At 42.8% G+C, this 20200-nt stretch overlaps 1 protein-coding gene across 2 annotated transcripts in view; it reads right to left on the reverse strand.

The window, feature by feature from the left end:
• Positions 1-218: 218 nt before the first annotated feature.
• LOC116611066 (polycystic kidney disease protein 1-like 2) overlaps positions 219-20200 on the reverse strand; it is a 64627-nt gene continuing 44645 nt past the window's right edge. For both annotated transcript variants that reach the window (XM_048719368.1, XM_048719367.1), the window contains 19 exons: positions 19413-19710; positions 18829-19005; positions 18186-18311; positions 17917-18094; positions 17431-17513; positions 13927-14196; positions 12969-13598; positions 12370-12585; positions 11497-11868; positions 10319-10452; positions 9874-10018; positions 8152-8315; positions 7417-7595; positions 6848-7071; positions 5424-5786; positions 4603-4771; positions 3858-4080; positions 2654-3138; positions 219-2019 (listed from right to left, as the gene is read on the reverse strand). In XM_048719368.1, the coding sequence (XP_048575325.1) occupies positions 1274-2019; positions 2654-3138; positions 3858-4080; positions 4603-4771; positions 5424-5786; positions 6848-7071; positions 7417-7595; positions 8152-8315; positions 9874-10018; positions 10319-10452; positions 11497-11868; positions 12370-12585; positions 12969-13598; positions 13927-14196; positions 17431-17513; positions 17917-18094; positions 18186-18311; positions 18829-19005; positions 19413-19710 (5182 nt within the window). In that variant the 3' untranslated portion in view covers positions 219-1273. The remainder of the gene's footprint in view (positions 2020-2653; positions 3139-3857; positions 4081-4602; positions 4772-5423; positions 5787-6847; positions 7072-7416; positions 7596-8151; positions 8316-9873; positions 10019-10318; positions 10453-11496; positions 11869-12369; positions 12586-12968; positions 13599-13926; positions 14197-17430; positions 17514-17916; positions 18095-18185; positions 18312-18828; positions 19006-19412; positions 19711-20200) is intronic.

A 20200-nucleotide genomic window follows, 5' to 3' on the forward strand; every position in this document is an offset into this window, starting at 1 on the left:
TGTATTGTGGAAGGTGTGGGCTACTCACGAAGGGGATCTCGTGCGTATGTATGTATATAGTGTGCTGGGGGTGGGGTACTCACCAAGGGGCCCTAGTGCGTGTGCATGTATGGTAGCGTGGAAGGGGTGGGGTACTCACGAAGGGGCCCTAGTGCGTGTGTATCTATGTAGTGTGGAAGGGGTGGGGCTCATACTATAACAGACAGTAGACGGTAGCATAACGGTTCCCAGGATTGTTATTTATTAGCCTCGAGTAAAACGCACTTTATAACAATGTGTTTCCTCCCTGTAATCTATTGTTTATCACTTTCTTTTTACATGTTTGTACAACTAAAATCTGACTCATTAAACTACACGTGACCTTAGGCTTAAACACTTCTTTCAACGCGTCAAATGCGATTGTGGTCGCGCTTATTGATTATTTGAATCAGTCAGAAGTCATGTTCATCAAGAATAAATACAATTTGCACGGAATCAGCTTTCTCCCCCCGGCAACTGGTCAGGTCATGTTTCATCTATCGATCCAAACAAATTTTTTAAGTTTTGGATTTATAACTTAAATAACGTATGCATAGTAAATCTAAAACAGAAAGGATTCGCGCTTTTTCTTCAACATGACCATCGGCAGTTGCTATATTGGTATGAAGTCGATAGTTTTATTTCTGAAGAAAGTATGTATTTTGTTTTAAAGGAAATAATTTGTTGAGGTTTCTCTTACTCAGTTGTTATATCGGCTTGTACAAACATCGAATATCACTCAAAAGGTTTCAGCGATATGATCAGCCATACACAAGAATCGCTTATTTAGCTCCCTTATCTGAATATGGCCACTAAGCTAACTAAGGGATACTTGCTGCTTTGGCAATCAGATATGCGCGTGGCCTGGGAATGAGCATGAGTGACACGTAGATCAATAGATCTCAAAATCTATGGATATGCTAAGTTGATGAGGCGTTTTGTTATAAGCATTAAAGCTTGTCGATCCGACTTGCGTGACCCGTGGTTTCGTGGGCTATGAAAACCTATGCAAATGAGATGTTCATCTTAGTACTGAATCAAATCCGCTTGATCACGGTAGATTCAATCTAACTAAAATAGCTCAGTTCTTTTTGTAAGAGTGAGAAGAAAATGTCATATTTTTTAAAACGAGGAATGCGTGACCTGTCACGCAGGTCGGATCTATGGACTTTAACTACGATCACTGCATGTGTCACGCAGGCTTTCATGTCACGCACTCGTTCCATGTCGGGGGACCTTTCTAAGCTGTTACACTTCATATCTTTGAGGTTTTCATGTGTTTCCCTGACTGATGCTTGTGTATCTTCTCGGGAAAAAGTTCGCTGTACAGCAAATCAGTTCTCTCGACCAGCTTCTCAAGCCTATTCTCCAACTCCGACACCTGATCTGGGCAGAACGTGTTGGAGTTGAGAGAAAACAGCGAGTTACTAAACGCCGTGACGGCCCTGATTTTCGAGGACGCCACATCCCACAAGACCCGTCGCTCTGATCTTCGCGGCCTCTTGACCTTTCCGATTCCGGCCCAAAGCTTGAACCGGTCAAGAATAAAGTCCACGATCTCATGCTCATTCGACTGCTTGTCCAGATCTCGCCGTACCACATGAAAAGAATCGATGATGATGGACAAAAACATGTTGATGAGCACCATGGAGACAAGGAACATGAAGGTGAAGAAAACAAGTGGACCAAGGATCCGATTCACCTCGTACATCCCGAGGAACGACGCCTTTCCGAGCATCAGGCTTAACAGGGACGTAAACGACTTCGGAGCGCTTCGGTACTCTTGCATAGCCGTGCCGAACACAACGGTGGAGATGAGGGTAAAGGCGAGGAAGATGATGCCGAACAGAACGCCGAACATCGCGAGTGGGAAGGCAGCGTGCTTGAGGGTGGAGGAGAGGAGAGACATTCTCTTGTTGAATCGCAGCAGCTTGTTGAGTTTGATGGTGGTGAACATAACGAGGATAGCCAGGGTAAAGGTGTACATCTCGTCCCAGTAACCTGAAGTGTTATAAAGTCGAGAAAGTTATTGAGAATTTGTATGTTGGGCATAATGGGGTTAAGCTGGGTATTAGAGTTATAAACGATGATAAAATACCAATTTATAAACAGTGCTAGATTTATAAAATCTAATAAAAAACATTTTAAACATATCAAGGATTGTAGTGATTAAAGCAACAAAGAATAACCCACGATGATAGTAACAGGTATTTCTATTTTTCTGAAAGTTCTACCCTGTAAATAATATGATGTTTTACTAGAGTGGTTTTCAAAATCCCGTGCTACAAAATGTAAATGTTAAAGTTAATAGTCTAGCCAGAACAAAAGAGAAAAACGATATTACAGTGTATTAGTAATAAATATATTAAAAAGTATTTCACGGGTTTTTGAAAACAACTTCATACAGCTACGCCGCTACGCGCGCTCTCATTGGTTAAAACGCAGGACGCGTACATCCCCTTACCGTGAGCTCGATTGTCGAATGTTTACGCTACCTTTGTGTCATCCGTAATGGTGGCATTCTCTAAGGGTCAGTGAACACCAACCCCTATTTCCCACTTCCGCCCCCCTCCCTCTCAGGGTTTATAGCCCTACCCCTCCCCCTTCAGGCTTCAAAGCCCTACCCGCCACAAACCTGCAAGTTGGAAGCTCATAAACTGGAACGGCGCATTCCTCGACTTCGTCACGACGTCTTTAATAGTGAGCATCCTGTAGATGTACAACGCAATCGCGATAAGCGCCGACACATTAATGACGAACTCCACAACGTTCCAGAACTCCTTGAAGTGGTTCCATCCTTGCTTCACCAATAACTTCAGCTCTTTGTACGAGAAGAAGAGAATAAACAGTACAAAGACGCCCTCTAGCGTGAGCACGAAGTACATGATGTCCTTGGTGAAGTTGTAGAGTCTCGCAGTCTGGATGCTGACGAAGGGGACCACGCCCCCGGTGGCTGGAAACTCGGCCGCGAGGGTGACGATTGAGAAGAGGTTGGTCTGCGCGTTGTAGGTCGTGAATTCGGTGATGATCACGCGCGATTTGCGGTCAAGCCAAAGTTTCTCCTCGAGATTTTTCAGATTCTTCATGTTGTCCATCCCAGGCTCAAGAACAAACACGTAGCTACAACGACAATATAATGGTAACAAGCACGTTGCTACAACGACAATATAATGGTAACAAGCACGTAGCTACAACGACAATATAATGGTAACAAGCACGTAGTTACAACGACAATATGATGGTAACAAGCACGTAGTTACAACGACAATATAATGGTAACAAGCATGTAGCTACAACGACAATATAATGGTAACAAGCACGTAGCTACAACGACAATATAATGGTAACAAGCACGTAGCTACAATGACAGTATGATGCTAACAAGCACGTAGCTACAACGACAATATAATGGTAACAAGCACGTTGCTACAACGACAATATGATGGTAACAAGCACATAGCTACAACGACAATATAATGGTAACAAGCACGTAGTTACTACGACAATATGATGGTAACAAGCACGTAGTTACAACGACAATATGATGGTAACAAGCACGTAGCTACAACGATAATATAATGGTAACAAGCACGTAGCTACAACGACAATATAATGGTGTAACAAGCAAGTAGCTACAACGACAATATAATGGTAAAATTATTTGACACTGTTTTTTTTTCTATTTTCCATATCAATTTTAACTCAATTATTATTGCATATTTGCATGATTTCTCAAACTTTGAAAACCCTCCCTCGCAGGGTATATTCACCAAGAGGCGGTGAGTGTATATTTACCGGTGAGTACCGGACTCTGGCGTGAATCACGCATGTTTTCTTACCCTCCTCCGGAGTATGAAGACACGTTCGCCCAAACAGGGTACCCGTCGAGTTGTGCGCCGCTCTGGTGTCTCCATGACACGTCCTTGCGTGACACGGGCTTAGTGTATTTCGTGACGTTAGACCACCCCGGTAAGTAGTCGTTCTCGTCGTCATCCCCGATGCTGTATTCTCCAAAACAGTCTTGCGTGACAAACGTGATGTCTTTGGGGACTGCGCAAGTTCCTAGAGGGAGGTAATGGGACAAGACAAAAGATCATTTTTACAGAAAAGTATTTTTCCGTCTCGAGGGACGACACAGTACCGTAATGACATGAATAAATGAAATCATAATGGCATCAATAAATCGATTTTCCAAAAAAAAAAAAGACTATCAAGAACTTTTTTCACTAAAGAGAAGAGAACCATTTTTCACTAAATCAATTCCATTAGAAGATAGTTTGGTATCGCGAGAACAAAATCTCGTCAGGGCTTTCTTCGCGAAATAAAGTGCCCGCGAATAACAACTACCAATATGGTACAAGAGAACACAAAAATGTTGAAGTTATAATAGAAAAGAAAAAAACAGTTAAAACATGTTTAAAATCAGGCGTGACATAATCCAATCTGTCTTTTTCTTCTTTCCTCTACTTTTATGTAGATCATGCCAGCCCAGTCACGTGTCTCCCCTGACTTCATGACCACTCCTACCCCAAGACACGAACACCTCCCGCCATCACCAACACCCACTCCACCCTCAAGGCTAACCTGTCTTGACGCGTATCAGCCTGAGTCTCGCCCCGCCCACCATCTGACTATTGTGATCGGCCAGGAAGCCATTATGCGGTATTTCCTTGCCGTTGTACCATTTGCTTGGGAACAGATTCGGAAGGAGATCTTTTTTAGCCCACTTCCAAAAGCCAGCATCTGTCTGAATCTGCAACAGGCATAATAACAACAAGTATAACAACAAAAACAATAACAGGTACATTAACAACACGTATAACAACAAAAACAACAACAACAACAACAGGTATAATAACAGCAACAACAGGTATAACAACAACAAGTATAACAAAAACAATAACAACAACAGGTATAACAACAAAAATGATAAAAAAAAACACGGATAACAACATGTATAAGAACAACAACAACAACAACAACAACAACAACAACAGGTATAACACCACAGCAAGCGTTATGCTTCCTGTTAGCGAGAATAAGGAGTACATGCAAAGTTGTCGATTCAGAGTGAGGATTTAAAAAAGAAGGCCAATCACGCCGCTATTTTATCCTCCCACTCAATGCCGAGCCACACAAAGCATCCATTTCCATCGGCTAATTCAAGCGAGCAACCGAGATATTTTCAATCATATATCGTCAATAATATATCAGACTTCATTCATATATGGTTATTTAAAGTTGCCAATACCAATGGAGTGTTTGGCCGACATTCTTTTAGTAGGAATTCGCTAACTAGGGCCAGGGTAGGGCAGGCCAAGGCGCGCGCGTACCCCTCACCCCCCCCCCCCCCCCCCCGGCTACTAGCTTATTCCGAACGGTCTATCGCTCGCCTAAACACTTACATTCAAGAAATCGTTAGAGAATCTGTCCTTGAACTCGTTGGTCTGGATGAACGCGACTGTGTCCTTATGCGTGTACGCGATCATCAGCACGAGACACAGGAATATGTAGAAAAAGCCGAGCTCCCTCAGGACAGCGTACATCTTCCTCTCGCGCATGCGTGCATGCCGCATGGTAAGCAGTTTTGCCTGATCCGGAGGGAGGATTTTCGCCTTGATCTTCTTCCCAGCATTCTTGTTGTTGTTGGCCGCGGAGTACAGCCATTCCTCGTCCTCTGCAAGTTGCGCTGCCTCGTTTGGAATCTCGAACTCGCCCTTGTCTGGCTTTTTCACAACAAGGGCGAAGAAGATGGCTGTCAGGAGAACCTACAATAAAAATACAAGATTACCTACTGCAGCGCTTGGAAGCTACGAGATGAGCATGCGAAAAAAAACCCCTAAAACTTCGCGTTGGTATATATCACAATACCATCTTAAATATCAAAACACAGTACAAACCCACGAGTGAGAACCTTTATCTTGGAATCTTAACAGGTTCTTATTAATGGTTAGGTACTCCCTTGACAAATAGGATTCTTGCATAGCTTGGTGCTGTCTAGTTATGATGTGATGATTTTAAAAAACATGATTCTGCTCTAGGTAATTTTCTTCTTTTTTTTTACTTATTTATTCATTGATTTTTTTATTTTTTTCTTTGATTCATTGATTTTTTTTTTTTGGGGGGGGGGGGTTAAAACACATTTTAGGCTAAAAAATTTGAGGTTCTTACTTGAGTTTTTTTTTACTGTATTATTAATATACACGAAGTAGTCAGTAGATGAAGCACGGTGCTTGGACTCTAACAAGCAAGCCTTCATGGAGTTATAAGAGTATCGAGTTATAAGAGTCTTTAATTTGGATAGGCTAGGATGTGGGCGTTACTTTCCTATTCGTCATTCAAGTTTGAACGCCAATACTTTTACATGCTATGTTATCAGAAATATCGAATCATACATTGTCACTCGCATGCCAAGACGATTGAATAAGAGATTAAGCTGGAATGCTTAAGAGGCTGTGTAATAAGTAGCCTGCGAACAGGCTCTCTTTGTGCTCAATCGAACTTTTAGCCTTTCGAGTGTTCAGGAGCCCTGTGGCGCGCGGTTTTAGCCCGAAATCCCTCGCTATCGCGAGAGGAGAGGATTTCTCCTAAAGCGTCCACAACAAACTGCCTACACAAACAAACTTTTCGTCGGCCCACACACTAGCGCCTGTGTGCAGGCTATGTAATAAGTAGCAGGGCCGTAGCAAGGAGTGGGGCAGTGGGGGCACGTGCCCCCCAATATATAAAAAAAATATATAAGTAAATGACCAGTAGGGGCGTGGCTGTGCTCCCATTATTTACATAATGTTTCTCCGAGTTTCTTTCGATTGGGGGGAGGGCACAATACCTTGAGAGGTTGAGTTATCAAGACGTCTTGGATAAAGCTGACAATAGAAGATGTCAGCCAGCTCAGTGACTTGACATTCTTGAACTGCATGCCGTATAGGATGACCACGATAGCGGAGGCAGTGGTGAGTAGGAACACAAGGACCCAGGCGACGTACACCCAGTAGTAAGGTAAGCTACTGTGCTTCTTCAGCCAGATAATCGCGCGACGGAACCGGGAACCATCTAAATGTAACAAACGGGGGGCTTAAAGATCGGGCTCTACAGAGAACAACTGTGACCTCGACCATGTTTAAAACCTCGGTCATATGGGCCAACAGTAACTGGTTATGCTGTTCGTGTTGTCCCAGTCTACTATTTATTTTTGAGCAGACGAAGCTAAATATAAAAACAAGCAAACAAAATAAATAAATGAATGAATGAATGGATAAACGGATGGATGGATGGATAAATAAATAAATGGGCTAATCGGATATATCAAACATGTTCTAACATAAGTGTTGTAATAATTCCGGAGTTGAAATCATTACGGCATAATAAGCCCCCTGCTTTCTGTCCCCAGTCCCTCACCATTCTCCCAGACCGTGCTGCGTCTACGGTTATCAACGAGGAGTGGGCTCGAGGTGAAGCTGACGCGATCCACGTCCGTGTGCACATCGTTGATTGACAGCCTCAATCTGGCGTTCTTCTCGTGTGTGGAGTCGATACTGTTATTAGAGCCGTTGGAATCATCAGATTTATCCTTCATCCTATCACAGAGAATCATATTCCAAGATAAGTGTGTATATAAGGGTGTAGTGTAGACTCAGATGCTTGTGCCACAAGAGAATCCTCAAGTCTTTGTAATAATTTCAATCATCAAGAGAGTATGGTTAAAATGTTTGAGTTTTGAATTTGGGCTCAAGCCATTGTGAAACCCAATACAGCTGTTTACGTTTTCTTGTTTCAGGTGGGTGTTGTTTGTTTTATTGCTGGAAGTTACAGAACGTTATGCGTGGTTTCGTAGGCTATAAAACTCTAATGATATGTTCATCCAAGTAGTGAGTCTAATCCGCTTGAATCACGTCGAATTACAATCCATGCTACTACTAAAACAGCTCGATTCTTTTTAAATAATTATATAACACAGAGAAAGTTGTATTTTTAAAAATAGTTAGAGTTTTGAATATTTAAAACAAAACAAGCATAAACAATCAAATTGTCACGCAGTTGTATCTAAGGACTTAATAAAGAAATAGTAAAATTAAAAACAAATAAAAGGCGACTGTAATGGAGGGATTGCAATGCCCAAAATGATGACGTCACCTGTTGTAGCTTGTGAGGTTCTGTACAGTGAGAGAGAGCCTGGGCGGGTTGGGTCCCTTCTTATGCATGACACGGTGGGGCTTGGGTCGGACGCTCCTGAAGATCTGGACCACGATCAAGTTGACCGGGAACACGATGAGACTCGAAATGATCCCGACAAACACCTGGCGAACAAAACGATACAAACTCAGCTCTTTGTCGTCATAACACATGCTTTTTTGTCTATTAATGATGATGATGGTGATGACGATGATGATGATGATGATATTTAGTGTCTCGTGTTATATTAAAAAAGATATTTTTTTTGTTTCTGATAGCTTTTGAGTTATTATTCGATTGATGCACCGCAGACGAAGAACTAGAATACAAAAGAAAAATGAAAACCTTTTAGTGCAAAAGGCGAATGGCAACTCTCAGACCGACCTTCTGAGTAAACACATGATCTACTCATATTTTTCACTTTTAAAAAATAAATCAGCAAAAAGCCTCTAAGAAAAAAAGAGTTGTTTCCCTGACGTTTCGTTAGCCGTTCGTATGACAACTAGCCCCGTACCCTGACTTCTATTGGCTGGGGGGCTTGTCACGTGATCATGGCTTGTCACGACGCTTTTGCCGCACGCCCTGAAGCCTGGCTAAACACTCGAAATCGGCAAATCGACGTGTCTATGGGCTTGTACGGAGCTGGGTTGAGATGTTTATGGTCAGGGCCGTAGCAGAACTCGCAATATTAGGGGGAGGGGGGCACAATACAAAAACATTAAGAAAATATTGGGGGGGGGGGGGGGGCACAGCCACGCCCCTACTGGTCATTTCCTTATAATTGTTTAAATATATAGGTAGGTCTAGATACAAAATTTCGGATTTTTTTTAAGGATTTTTAGAGTCAAACGGGATTTTTAGAAAATCTAAAGATTTTTAGAAAATGAGGAATTTAAGAAAATTATTTAGGGTTTTAGGAATTTTAGGTAAAATTCCTAAAATTTTTTAGGTAAAATTCCTACCAAATACTGCCGATTTTCGATAGAAATGTGATTCATTCCACTGAACCGATCGTCAATAACATTGTCTAGTAACCTTGCTTGGCTATTTAGTCACTGTCGTACAAAAGAACCGATCAGCGGCTTACCACAAGACTAGCTGTGTATGGTGTGTATGTATGGTGTAGTATGATACGGTATGATACACTATCTTATGATACACTTCAGGATGCGTTACTTAAAGTAATTACCGACACTGTAATCGTCGCACCAGTTAGAAGTCAGTATTTAGAAGTTAGTTGTCAGAAAAACATGCGCAAATCGAGAAAAGTTATTTCTTTCGATGCGAATAATGCTGAATTGCGCATTAATACATATACAATAAATAAAGAACATAAGATAAAGGTATTTTTTATAATTAGGGGGATTGGCATATTTATGGAAGAAAAAAAAAGAAAATTCAAGATTTTTAGGAGTAGAAATCGGGATTTTTTAGACAAATTCGGGATTTTTAGACTATTTTTGAGAAACTCCGGAGAGAGTTTTAGACCATTTTTAGGGAGTTAAGTATCTAGGCCTATATATTGGGGGGCACGTGCCCCCAGTGCCCCACCCCCTGCTGTGGCCCTGATGGTTTATAAAGGAAACTGTTATACGAGCATCTCAGCATAAAACCAGTCGAGTACGAACTCTCACATATCTCACTACAACTGAGATTATTCACTTCATCTAAGGCTGGTTTTACCTGTTGCCATGTGAACAGGAATCCGGCGAAGTTATTAGCGGAGCCTTGCTGCGCCTCAGGAATACGACCCCAGAACATGGCGCTAGTCATCATCGACATCATCATCAGACACAGGCAGCAGGAGAGGCGCTGGACCCGAGTGAACCTAAACACAGGGAACCCATTAGCAAACAAACACAGGGAGCCCAATCCTCATGAGACAAAGGCAACAGGAGAGGCGCTGGACTCGAGTGAACCTTAACACAGGGAACCCATTCACAAAAAACACAGGGAGCCCAAACACCACCAGACAAAGGCAACAGGAAAGGCGATGGACCTGAGTGAACTAAACACAGGGAGCCCATTAAAAACATACGAAAGCCTAAAATAATAAATAGGGAGATATCTTATTAGATAATGACAGAAAACGAGGAAATAAATTAAGGATCAAGTGACAGATGCTTACCTGCTATTGGCTGGTCGTGCAAAGACTGAAAACCATAAGTGGCTGTCGCTAAGGTTACGGCGCGTGCGCGCTACGAATAGATGCTGGAACTCGGTAAGTTCCTCCCTGCTAGCAAGAGGCACAAGACGCTCGACCTGCGAAACACGGACAGGGTGAACATGTGAACCTATGTCAAGTGACCATCCCTAAATCACTTTACTTGTCTGTAGAAACTAAGAGCTGCAGCCGTGAGAAAATAAACAATTGCGATATTTGAAGCCGTTTTTCTTATTTCCCCCTACGGACTGGTTTCCGTCCTCATCCCTCGGCTCGACGTTTTCTATTTTCCCCTGCGAATTTGACTAGTACTTGGTGTAACCTCCTGATAGTAATCCCCTTCGCATTTGACTAGTACTTGGTGTAATCTCCTGATGGTAAGCCCCTTCGCATTTGACTAGTACTTGGTCTAACCTCCTGATGGTAATCCCCTTCGCATTTGACTAGTACTTGGTGTAACCTCCTGATGGTAATCCCCTTCGCATTTGACTAGTACTTGGTCTAACCTCCTGATGGTAATCCCCTTCGCATTTGACTAGTACTTGGTGTAACCTCCTGATGGTAATCCCCTTCGCATTTGACTAGTACTTGGTGTAACCTCCTGATGGTAATCTCCTCCGCATTTGACTAGTACTTGGTGTAACCTCCTGATGGTGATCCCCTTCGCATTTGACTAGTACTTGGTCTAACCTCCTGATGGTGATCCCCTTCGCATTTGACTAGTACTTGGTCTAACCTCCTGATGGTGATCCCCTTCGCATTTGACTAGTACTTGGTCTAACCTCCTGATGGTAATCCCCTTCGCATTTAACTAGTACTTGGTCTAACCTCCTGATGGTGATCCCCTTCGCACTTGACTAGTACTTGGTCTAACCTCTTGATGGTAATCCTTTTCGCATTTAACTAGTACTTGGTCTAACCTCCTGATGGTAATCCTTGTACTAGAACATTTGTAAGGTTGCTTCACATTTCGAAAAGTCTCTGTACTTTTTGTCACAATCTCCCTACTAACTCCCCCCCCCCCTATTTTTTCTCTATTCACCCCGGGTGCCATGGTCCACTTTTAACACCCGCTTTTAACCACCCCCTTTTTTTCTTCTCCACCCACCCCTGGTGCCATGGTAACCAACACGTCATCTCACCTGCCCGTCATCCTCGTCCACAGCAAGCCAGCGGTTGCATATGAAATAATACCGATCGTCATTCTGCAAGTCGATCACCATCACCCGGCTCAGGAACCACGACCCCCCGGAATTATCATGCCAGATGCGTATATACGGGAGGGGTCCTAATATGCTGGGCGTGGTGAGGAGGAAAGTGTTCACGCACCCCCTCTGGAAGGGCGGCCTCTGGGGATCGTCGAGGACGCGGGCTTCCGTCTCGTTCTCCTCGCCGTACATAATCATGCTGACCTTAGAGGTGGTGCCCGCGCCCCGGCGCATGCTGGTCCAAAGGGTGATCTCATAGCGGTACGTATCGGACGGGTCATTGTCCGGGAGTGGACACACACCGACCTGCGAAGTGAACCGACACAATTTTGAACTTCTAAAGGCATTGACAGTACTGGATATCAAAAATAGAGAAAACTAAATTGCATTGGGAATAAAAGACGTTTAAAATAAATTTATAATTATTGTCATATCTGGAAGTAACAGAAGGCGATATACATATTCTTTTTTTTATTAAAAATAGAGGGAATTGATGGCTTCGAGAATAGGAGACATTTTAGTTACTTCGTTATTGTCATTTCTGGAAATAACAGAAGGCGATGTAGTTTTTGTGATTCTAAGTGATTTGGTTCTACATGTATGTTACTGTGTGATGGCATTAAGAAGTGTATACCACAAGGCCAATGTTCGGAAAACAGAAACAGAGTCTAGATTGCCAAGAAATGATAGGAATCATGCCCGGAATCACGTGATGCCCGATGTTGACGTCACGTGCTCGCAGCCTCATGTATAGAATATATGTTTGAACAATTTTTATACTTATATGACTTAGTGCGGCTTATTCACCTTGACTAAGTCAGCCCTGTCTTTCTTTCTTGCCCAAATGAGCCCGAGAAAGTAGACACAGAATATGCCCGACACGAAGATGAAGAGGGCGTAGCCTTTCTTGAAATCTTCTGCGGTGAGCGGACCAATAGGGTTTGGTGCCACAACAAACGAACCGAAGAACGTCAGATGGTTACACAGACAGTGGGTCTCCTTGATGGAAGTCTTGTTGGATACCTGTGGACAAACGCACTATACGTGAACACTGGAACAGGGAGCTCTGGTATGGCCTAAACTATCTGTACGTAATCACTCGATGAATTAAGAGACATGAAAACGTCATCTTTTGGAAACAGAAGACTGCGCGAGAAAGCATTTTTTTTATATTTCAGCGTCTATTGAAATAAATAGATCGTGAAATAAGGTCGTGGCAATCGTTAGACCCCTGGAAAAGTTCAGCCGTACATGTACAACGACATGTTTATATGACAGAATCAGGTAGGTGGGCGAAACCACCTGTTACCCTTGGGAGCTTTAATCTTGCATAATCAACCTTCCCCTCCCCTCCCCCCTTCGTTATGGTCCATTGGAAGATCCTGGACTCTCCCCTGGAACCATACCTTGCATCCCGAGCTCCTCCATTTCTCCGAGTCCCCCTCTCTCCAGTACTGGCAAGCAACACTCCGCACGTCTATTGTGTAATTAGCCTCGAACTGGGACGCCACGCCCACCGAGCTACCCGCACTGCTTCCTGGGATCTGAACAGACTGCTGTATCGCCTGGGCTTTGAGAGTCAAGTGTAGGTCTGCGCTTCTTTTAAATGAACTCAAATCCATCAGCAGAAACGTATAGTTGTCGACTCTTTGGAACCGCTCAGGCAAGGCATCGTCGGAATTTGGAAGTCCAACTTTCAGATCATACTCATTGGGCGTCGGTTTTGACCCAAATCTTACAAAAAGTGTCAATGGTTCGCTAGGTTCAACGTAGATAAGTAGTGGTGAGTTCAGCGCGACTTCGCTCTTGATTCTGTAAAAGTGCGTTCGGTTCTTATTGTTCTCAAAGGTATTGGTGAATTTCCTGGCCGATTTCTGGTCAGCTGGTATGACAACCTCGATATCTTCCAGTGTGTTTTGGACACTGATTTCTTTGTTGCTGTCGGCGAGACGAAATTCTAAGCCTATGACATCGCCAGTGATGAATGGTGAGATGTCGGAGTCCCACGACATAGGGTTACCATTGAAATTCACCGCCTGGAGAGCAGAATAAATACCAATTATGAGAGCTTTGCCATACTTCTCATATCATCAGAAATGATTGAAATACTCGGTGGAAGTTCAAAGGGTATTTGTGTTACCCACAGAAAGCCGACCCCCACTATTAGGAGCGCTACTCTAACGGACCATGACTATGGAATTTTAAGGATTGCAATGTGTTCTTCAATGAGCTCGAGTAGGTCCGACAAACCTAAGTGACCGAGATTTTTAGTCAACTGAATGTAAAAAATGAAAATAATAATAATAATAATACAATTTTCATAAATAAAAAGAAAATCTCAACAACGATGGTTACGTGTCTAACCTGAATATTGATCTTATCCTCGTCGCCAATCCCCGCCTTCTTCCCGTCAATGAGCGCGCTTCTCGAGGGGAGCACAAACTGTCCCGACTTTAAGGCTATGGACTCGCTCCCGACCGACATAAACGTCTTCTTCTCTAGCTGTACATTAAAGGTCTTGGTCCGGACTGTAGTCTTGTTTTCGGACACAACTTTGCTCAGTTGAAGAATTACATTGAGCGTGTTTATAGCTTTATTCAGAGTATCAACCACCACCTGGGCGTCAGCGGCAGACTGAAGAGAAAGAGGGACAAAAAGTGACGACTATTGGACAAGGATGGACCAACAAAGAGGGACAAAAAGTGACGACTATTGGACAAGGATGGACCAACAAAGAGGGACAAAAAGTGACGACTATTGGACAAGGATGGACCAACAAAGAGGGACAAAAGGTGACGACTATTGGACAAGGATGGACCAACAAAGAGGGACAAAAAGTGACGACTATTGGACAAGGATGGACCAACAAAGAGGGACAAAAAGTGACGACTATTGGACAAGGATGGACCAACAAAGAGAGACAAAAAGTGACGACTATTGGACAAGGATGGACCAACAAGGAGGGACAAAAAGTTGGCGACTATTGGACAAGGATGGACAAACAAGGAGGGACAAAAAGTGACGACTATTGGACAAGGATGGACCAACAAGAGGGGACAAAAAGTGACGACTATTGGACAAGGATGGACCAACAAGAGGGGACAAAAAGTGACGACTATTGGACAAGGATGGACCAACAAGGAGGGACAAAAAGATGACGACTATTGGACAAGGATGGACCAACAAGGATGGACAAAACGATGACGGTTATTGGACAAGGATGGACCAACAAGGAGGGACAAAAAGATGATGACTATTGGACAAGGATGAACAAACAAGGAGGGACAAAAAGGTGACGACTATTGGACAAGGATGGACCAACAAAGAGGGACAAAAAGATGACGGCTATTGGACAAGGATGGACCAACAAAGAGGGACAAAAAGATGACGGTTATTGGACAAGGATGGACCAACAAAGAGGGACAAAAAGATGGCGACTATTGGACAAGGATGGACAAACAAGGAGGGACAAAAAGATGGCGACTATTGGACAAGGATGGACCAACAAGGATGGACAAAAAGATGACGGTTATTGGACAAGGATGGACCAACAAAGAGGGACAAAAAGATGACGACTATTGGACAAGGATGGACCAACAAAGAGGGACAAAAAGATGACGACTATTGGACAACGATGGAACAACAAAGAGGGACAAAAAGGTGACGACTATTGGACAAGGATGGACCAACAAAGAGGGACAAAAAGTGACGACTATTGGACAAGGATAGACCAACAAAGAGGGACAAAAAGATGACGACTATTGGACAAGGATGGACCAACAAAGAGGGACAAAAGGTGACGACTATTGGACAAGGATGGACCAACAAAGAGGGACAAAAAGATGACGACTATTGGACAAGGATGGACCAACAAAGAGGGACAAAAAGGTGACGACTATTGGACAAGGATGGACCAACAAGGAGGGACAAAAAGATGACGAATATTGGACAAGCATGGACCAACAAAGAGAGACAAAAAGATGACGGCTATTGGACAAGGATGGACCAACAAGGAGGGACAAAAAGATGACGACTATTGGACAAGGATGGACCAACAAAGAGGGACAAAAAGTTGGCGACTATTGGACAAGGATGGACAAACAAGGAGGGACAAAAAGATGGCGACTATTGGACAAGGATGGACCAACAAGGAGGGACAAAAAGGTGAGGACTATTGGACAAGGATGGACCAACAAAGAGGGACAAAAAGATGACGGTTATTGGACAAGGATGGACCAACAAAGAGGGACAAAAAGATGGCGACTATTGGACAAGGATGGACAAACAAGGAGGGACAAAAAGATGGCGACTATTGGACAAGGATGGACCAACAAGGATGGACAAAAAGATGACGGTTATTGGACAAGGATGGACCAACAAAGAGGGACAAAAAGATGACGACTATTGGACAAGGATGGACCAACAAAGAGGGACAAAAAGATGACGACTATTGGACAACGATGGAACAACAAAGAGGGACAAAAAGGTGACGACTATTGGACAAGGATGGACCAACAAAGAGGGACAAAAAGTGACGACTATTGGACAAGGATAGACCAACAAAGAGGGACAAAAAGATGACGACTATTGGACAAGGATGGACCAACAAAGAGGGACAAAAGGTGACGACTATTGGACAAGGATGGACCAACAAAGAAGGACAAAAAGATGACGACTATTGGACAAGGATGGACCAACAAAGAGGGACAAAAAGGTGACGACTATTGGACAAGGATGGACCAACAAGGAGGGACAAAAAGATGACGAATATTGGACAAGCATGGACCAACAAAGAGAGACAAAAAGATGACGGCTATTGGACAAGGATGGACCAACAAGGAGGGACAAAAAGATGACGACTATTGGACAAGGATGGACCAACAAAGAGGGACAAAAAGATGACGACTATTGGACAAGGATGGACAACATGGCTTATTGCCAAATTAACTTATTTAGCATACTTTGTCAATTGCTATCATCTCTGCTGAAATAGTTTGCTTTTTGTACAAGGAATCGATGATAAGCAAACACTTTTGAAAGAACATTGTAGTTCATTCCTTTTGTTGTCATCATTATCTTACAAGTTGTAGATAAGATACTGTAACGTCCGTCTAGCTGATGTGCAGTGACTCTTTGAGCTATCACTGTCCAGTAAATGCAATGCTTCTGGTTTTTACTTTTAGTAACGTGCAATGCTCTTCAGCGTCTGCAAACACGTTGTATGGTGTCATTGACATAGACATAGAAACATTGTTGGACCACTATATTTGGACAAGACACTAGGTGAGACAGCCCCGTCCGAGTAAATAAGGAGACCCCCTTGAATTGAGTCAAACTAAACAATTAAAAAAAAAATGCCGGAGGAATACAACTTTCCATGCATTATTCGATAGTTTAAAACTATTCATTATTCACCGCTGAGAAGAGCATCTCATTTGCAACGGGTTTCATTAAACACGAGGTTCCGCTATTAAAGGAAAAGGACCCTCCACGAATTTGCAATTATAATTAGAACACTTGCCACGCTAGCAGTGAAAAATTATCACAAGTCTCCTGTAAAATTGCTTGTCACTGACCCTCAGTCAGTTTGAATAAGACTATTTTTGCACCTGTAACAAGACATTTATGCTAAGAAATTGTTTGTTATAACATTATTTTACTATAAATAGAAACATTTGAGTGAGTCTAGGAATGATATTTTATTTGGTTTAGAATATGAAATTTGAATTTAGCGCTCAGAGCAATTGTCCTGACATGCTGACTTATTGACGGCTGATTGATAACTGCTTTTTCTTAAGTCCAGGGGTGGGAGGAGCTTTCCCTTTTACAGCGGAATCTCGTGTTTAAGTCCAGGAATGCCATAATCACCTGATCGGTGTTTCTCTCCCTTATCCGTACCGCCCAGTTGCGAGACGGCATCTCGTCCTTGGTCTTGTTGAGATTTTCACGAGCTATCAATAAAATGAGTGTGAATATGTCATTCATGATATAATATCGACATTCAAATAGCAGGAGCAAGAAATTCTATTGGATTTGTTGGCGCCAGGGTTAAAATAAGCTAAGAATGATATCGCCGATGAGTTGTCTAAGAGAACTTATCTTGACTATAATTATTATGATTATTGAACATTAGAAGATTACACATTAAAACAACAGTTGCTATAGTTAATTGACCTTATGTTACATTTTGTAGAAAATTGCGTAATTCAAAATGGTGGCTTCTAGAGGCTTATCAAAACTTATGTAATTGGAATGATTTTGCGCGTCGCATTATACTTCGACAATTTTCATTTGTCGATGCTCTCCTTGCTCCTCTCTCCTGGCCACGCCCCTGGTCACGTGATCTCGACTTACCAAGCTGCATGAAGTCCTGAGTGGTTTTATTGGACGCCTGCAGGTTGTTAGACACACCGCTGAAGATCACTTGAGCTGTTTCCTCGACTTTCTTAGCACTCGTCTCCTCCAGCCCGGTTTTCTGTGCCTCTTCTAGAGCCTTCTGGCTGATTCTGCTCAGGAAGCCTGACGCCTTCAACTGCATCAAGCGGCAAGTTGTTAAGGATGGGACAATGGAAGCGCCAAAGGGGTTGAGGGCTTTGGTGGTACATAACTAAGTGCATAACTACCTGTGTATCTGAGGTGACTTCATCCTCGTTGTCCATCGACACTGTCACGGCGTTCGCAACTTGCACAATAGCGGGGAGACCCTCAGGCTCGGTCTGAGTCGCGAGTTCTATACACTGACTTCGTAGCTAGGATGGAGTACAGGAATAATCAGTCTCATCATCATTATAGTATCATCATCATCATCATCATAATTCGAATCGTCATCATCATCATCATTGCCATCATCATCATCATCACCATCGTCATCGTCATCATCATCCCCATCACCATCATATTTCTAATCGTCATCATCATTATCATCGTATTATCCTCACCATCATCATCATAATTGCATTATCACCATCATAATAAAACTAACAACTCTTATCGTTATAGTCACAATTACCACCATCAATACAGCTTTTGAAAGGTCTCCATTTTAGATAGACTTTGTACAGTGTCTGCTTATACAGAGAGCTCAACAGCGGCACACTGCACCCAACCGCCGCCTTCGTCATTTGGTATACACAGTAAGTAATACTGGTGGAAATAAAATAAAATAAATAAAGCATCATCATAATCTCCTTTGTCGTCATCATCTCAATCATCTTTGTCGTCCATTCCGCCATCCAATCTAACATATTAATCTTGAATCCATCATACCTTTGTATTTTCCACTAAGCGTTCACTTCCTGACGCTTTCTGACTGCTGAGTACGGAAACAACCGACGCGACCAATTGCAGCGCCCTTTGGGGGTCCTGCTTGACGTCAACTGTCTGTGAAGCCAGCTGGTCCTTGATCTCTTTAACTTCCGTGACAGAGAGCTCGACTGGTATTACCTTGAGTAGTAAATCATTATCATCATTATCATCACCATCATCAATATTACCATTTTCCTTATCATTACCATTATAATAATCACCATCATCATAACCACCATCATCAGCATCATAATTATCATTGCCATAATCATCATCAATACCATTATCCTACATTACCATATAATAATCACCATCATAATAACAATCCTCATCCTCATCATCATCCACATCATCATCATCATCCTCATCATTATCATCATCATCATCATCATTATCATCATCATCATCATTATCATCATCATCATCATCAGCAGCAGCACCAGCATCAGCATCATCATCAGAATCAACATACCCATCCTCATCCTCATCACAATTATAATCACCATCCATCCTGTTTCCATGATGATCACATTAACAAAACATACCGTAACGTTGAGCTCGAACTTGGAGTGGGCGCCATACTTGTTGGAAATCTCCACAACTAGTGGCATCATATAGTCCCTGTCCGCATCCCCAACAGGGAGCACGCTTGCGGGAGCCTTACGGAACAAACCGTAGTACCACAGATTGGACAACTCGCTCTGCTGAGGGAGAGAGTTGATCTGAGCTTCCTCGTTGCGTTTGGTAATGTAATGGAACTCGTAGTTTAGTGGAAAGTCTAAAGTCGTCCAGTAGTCGCAGTCAATTGTGAACTCGGTTTTAGAAGCCGTGCCGGTTGACGGTCTGAAAGAATAAACATAAGAGTTAGATAAAGGTCGGGCAAGATGTTGTACAAAACTTACATGACAATAAGTCTCCTGTGGGGAGTGCTGCGGTAGGAACTAGACTTACATGACAATTCAAAGAGCCTAACTGTTGGGGGTACTGTGGTAGAAACTAGACTTACATGACAATTCAAAGAGCCTAACTGTTGGGGTACTGTGGTAGGAATAAGATTTACATGACAATTCAAAGAGCCTAATGATTGGGGGTACTGTGGTAGGAATTAATCTGACATGACAATACAAAGAGCCTAATTGTTGGGGGTACTGTGGTAGAAACTAGACTAACATGACAATTCAAAGAGCCTAACTGTTGGGGGTTCTGTGGTAGGAATAAGACTTACATGACAATTCAAAGAGTCTAACTGTTGGGGGTACTGTGGTAGGAATATGATTTACATGACAATTCAAAGAGCCTAACTGTTGGAGGTACTGTGGTAGGAATTAGACTT

This window comes from Nematostella vectensis, chromosome 12 (assembly GCF_932526225.1).
Source record: "Nematostella vectensis chromosome 12, jaNemVect1.1, whole genome shotgun sequence".
Classification (NCBI taxonomy): domain Eukaryota; kingdom Metazoa; phylum Cnidaria; class Anthozoa; order Actiniaria; family Edwardsiidae; genus Nematostella; species Nematostella vectensis.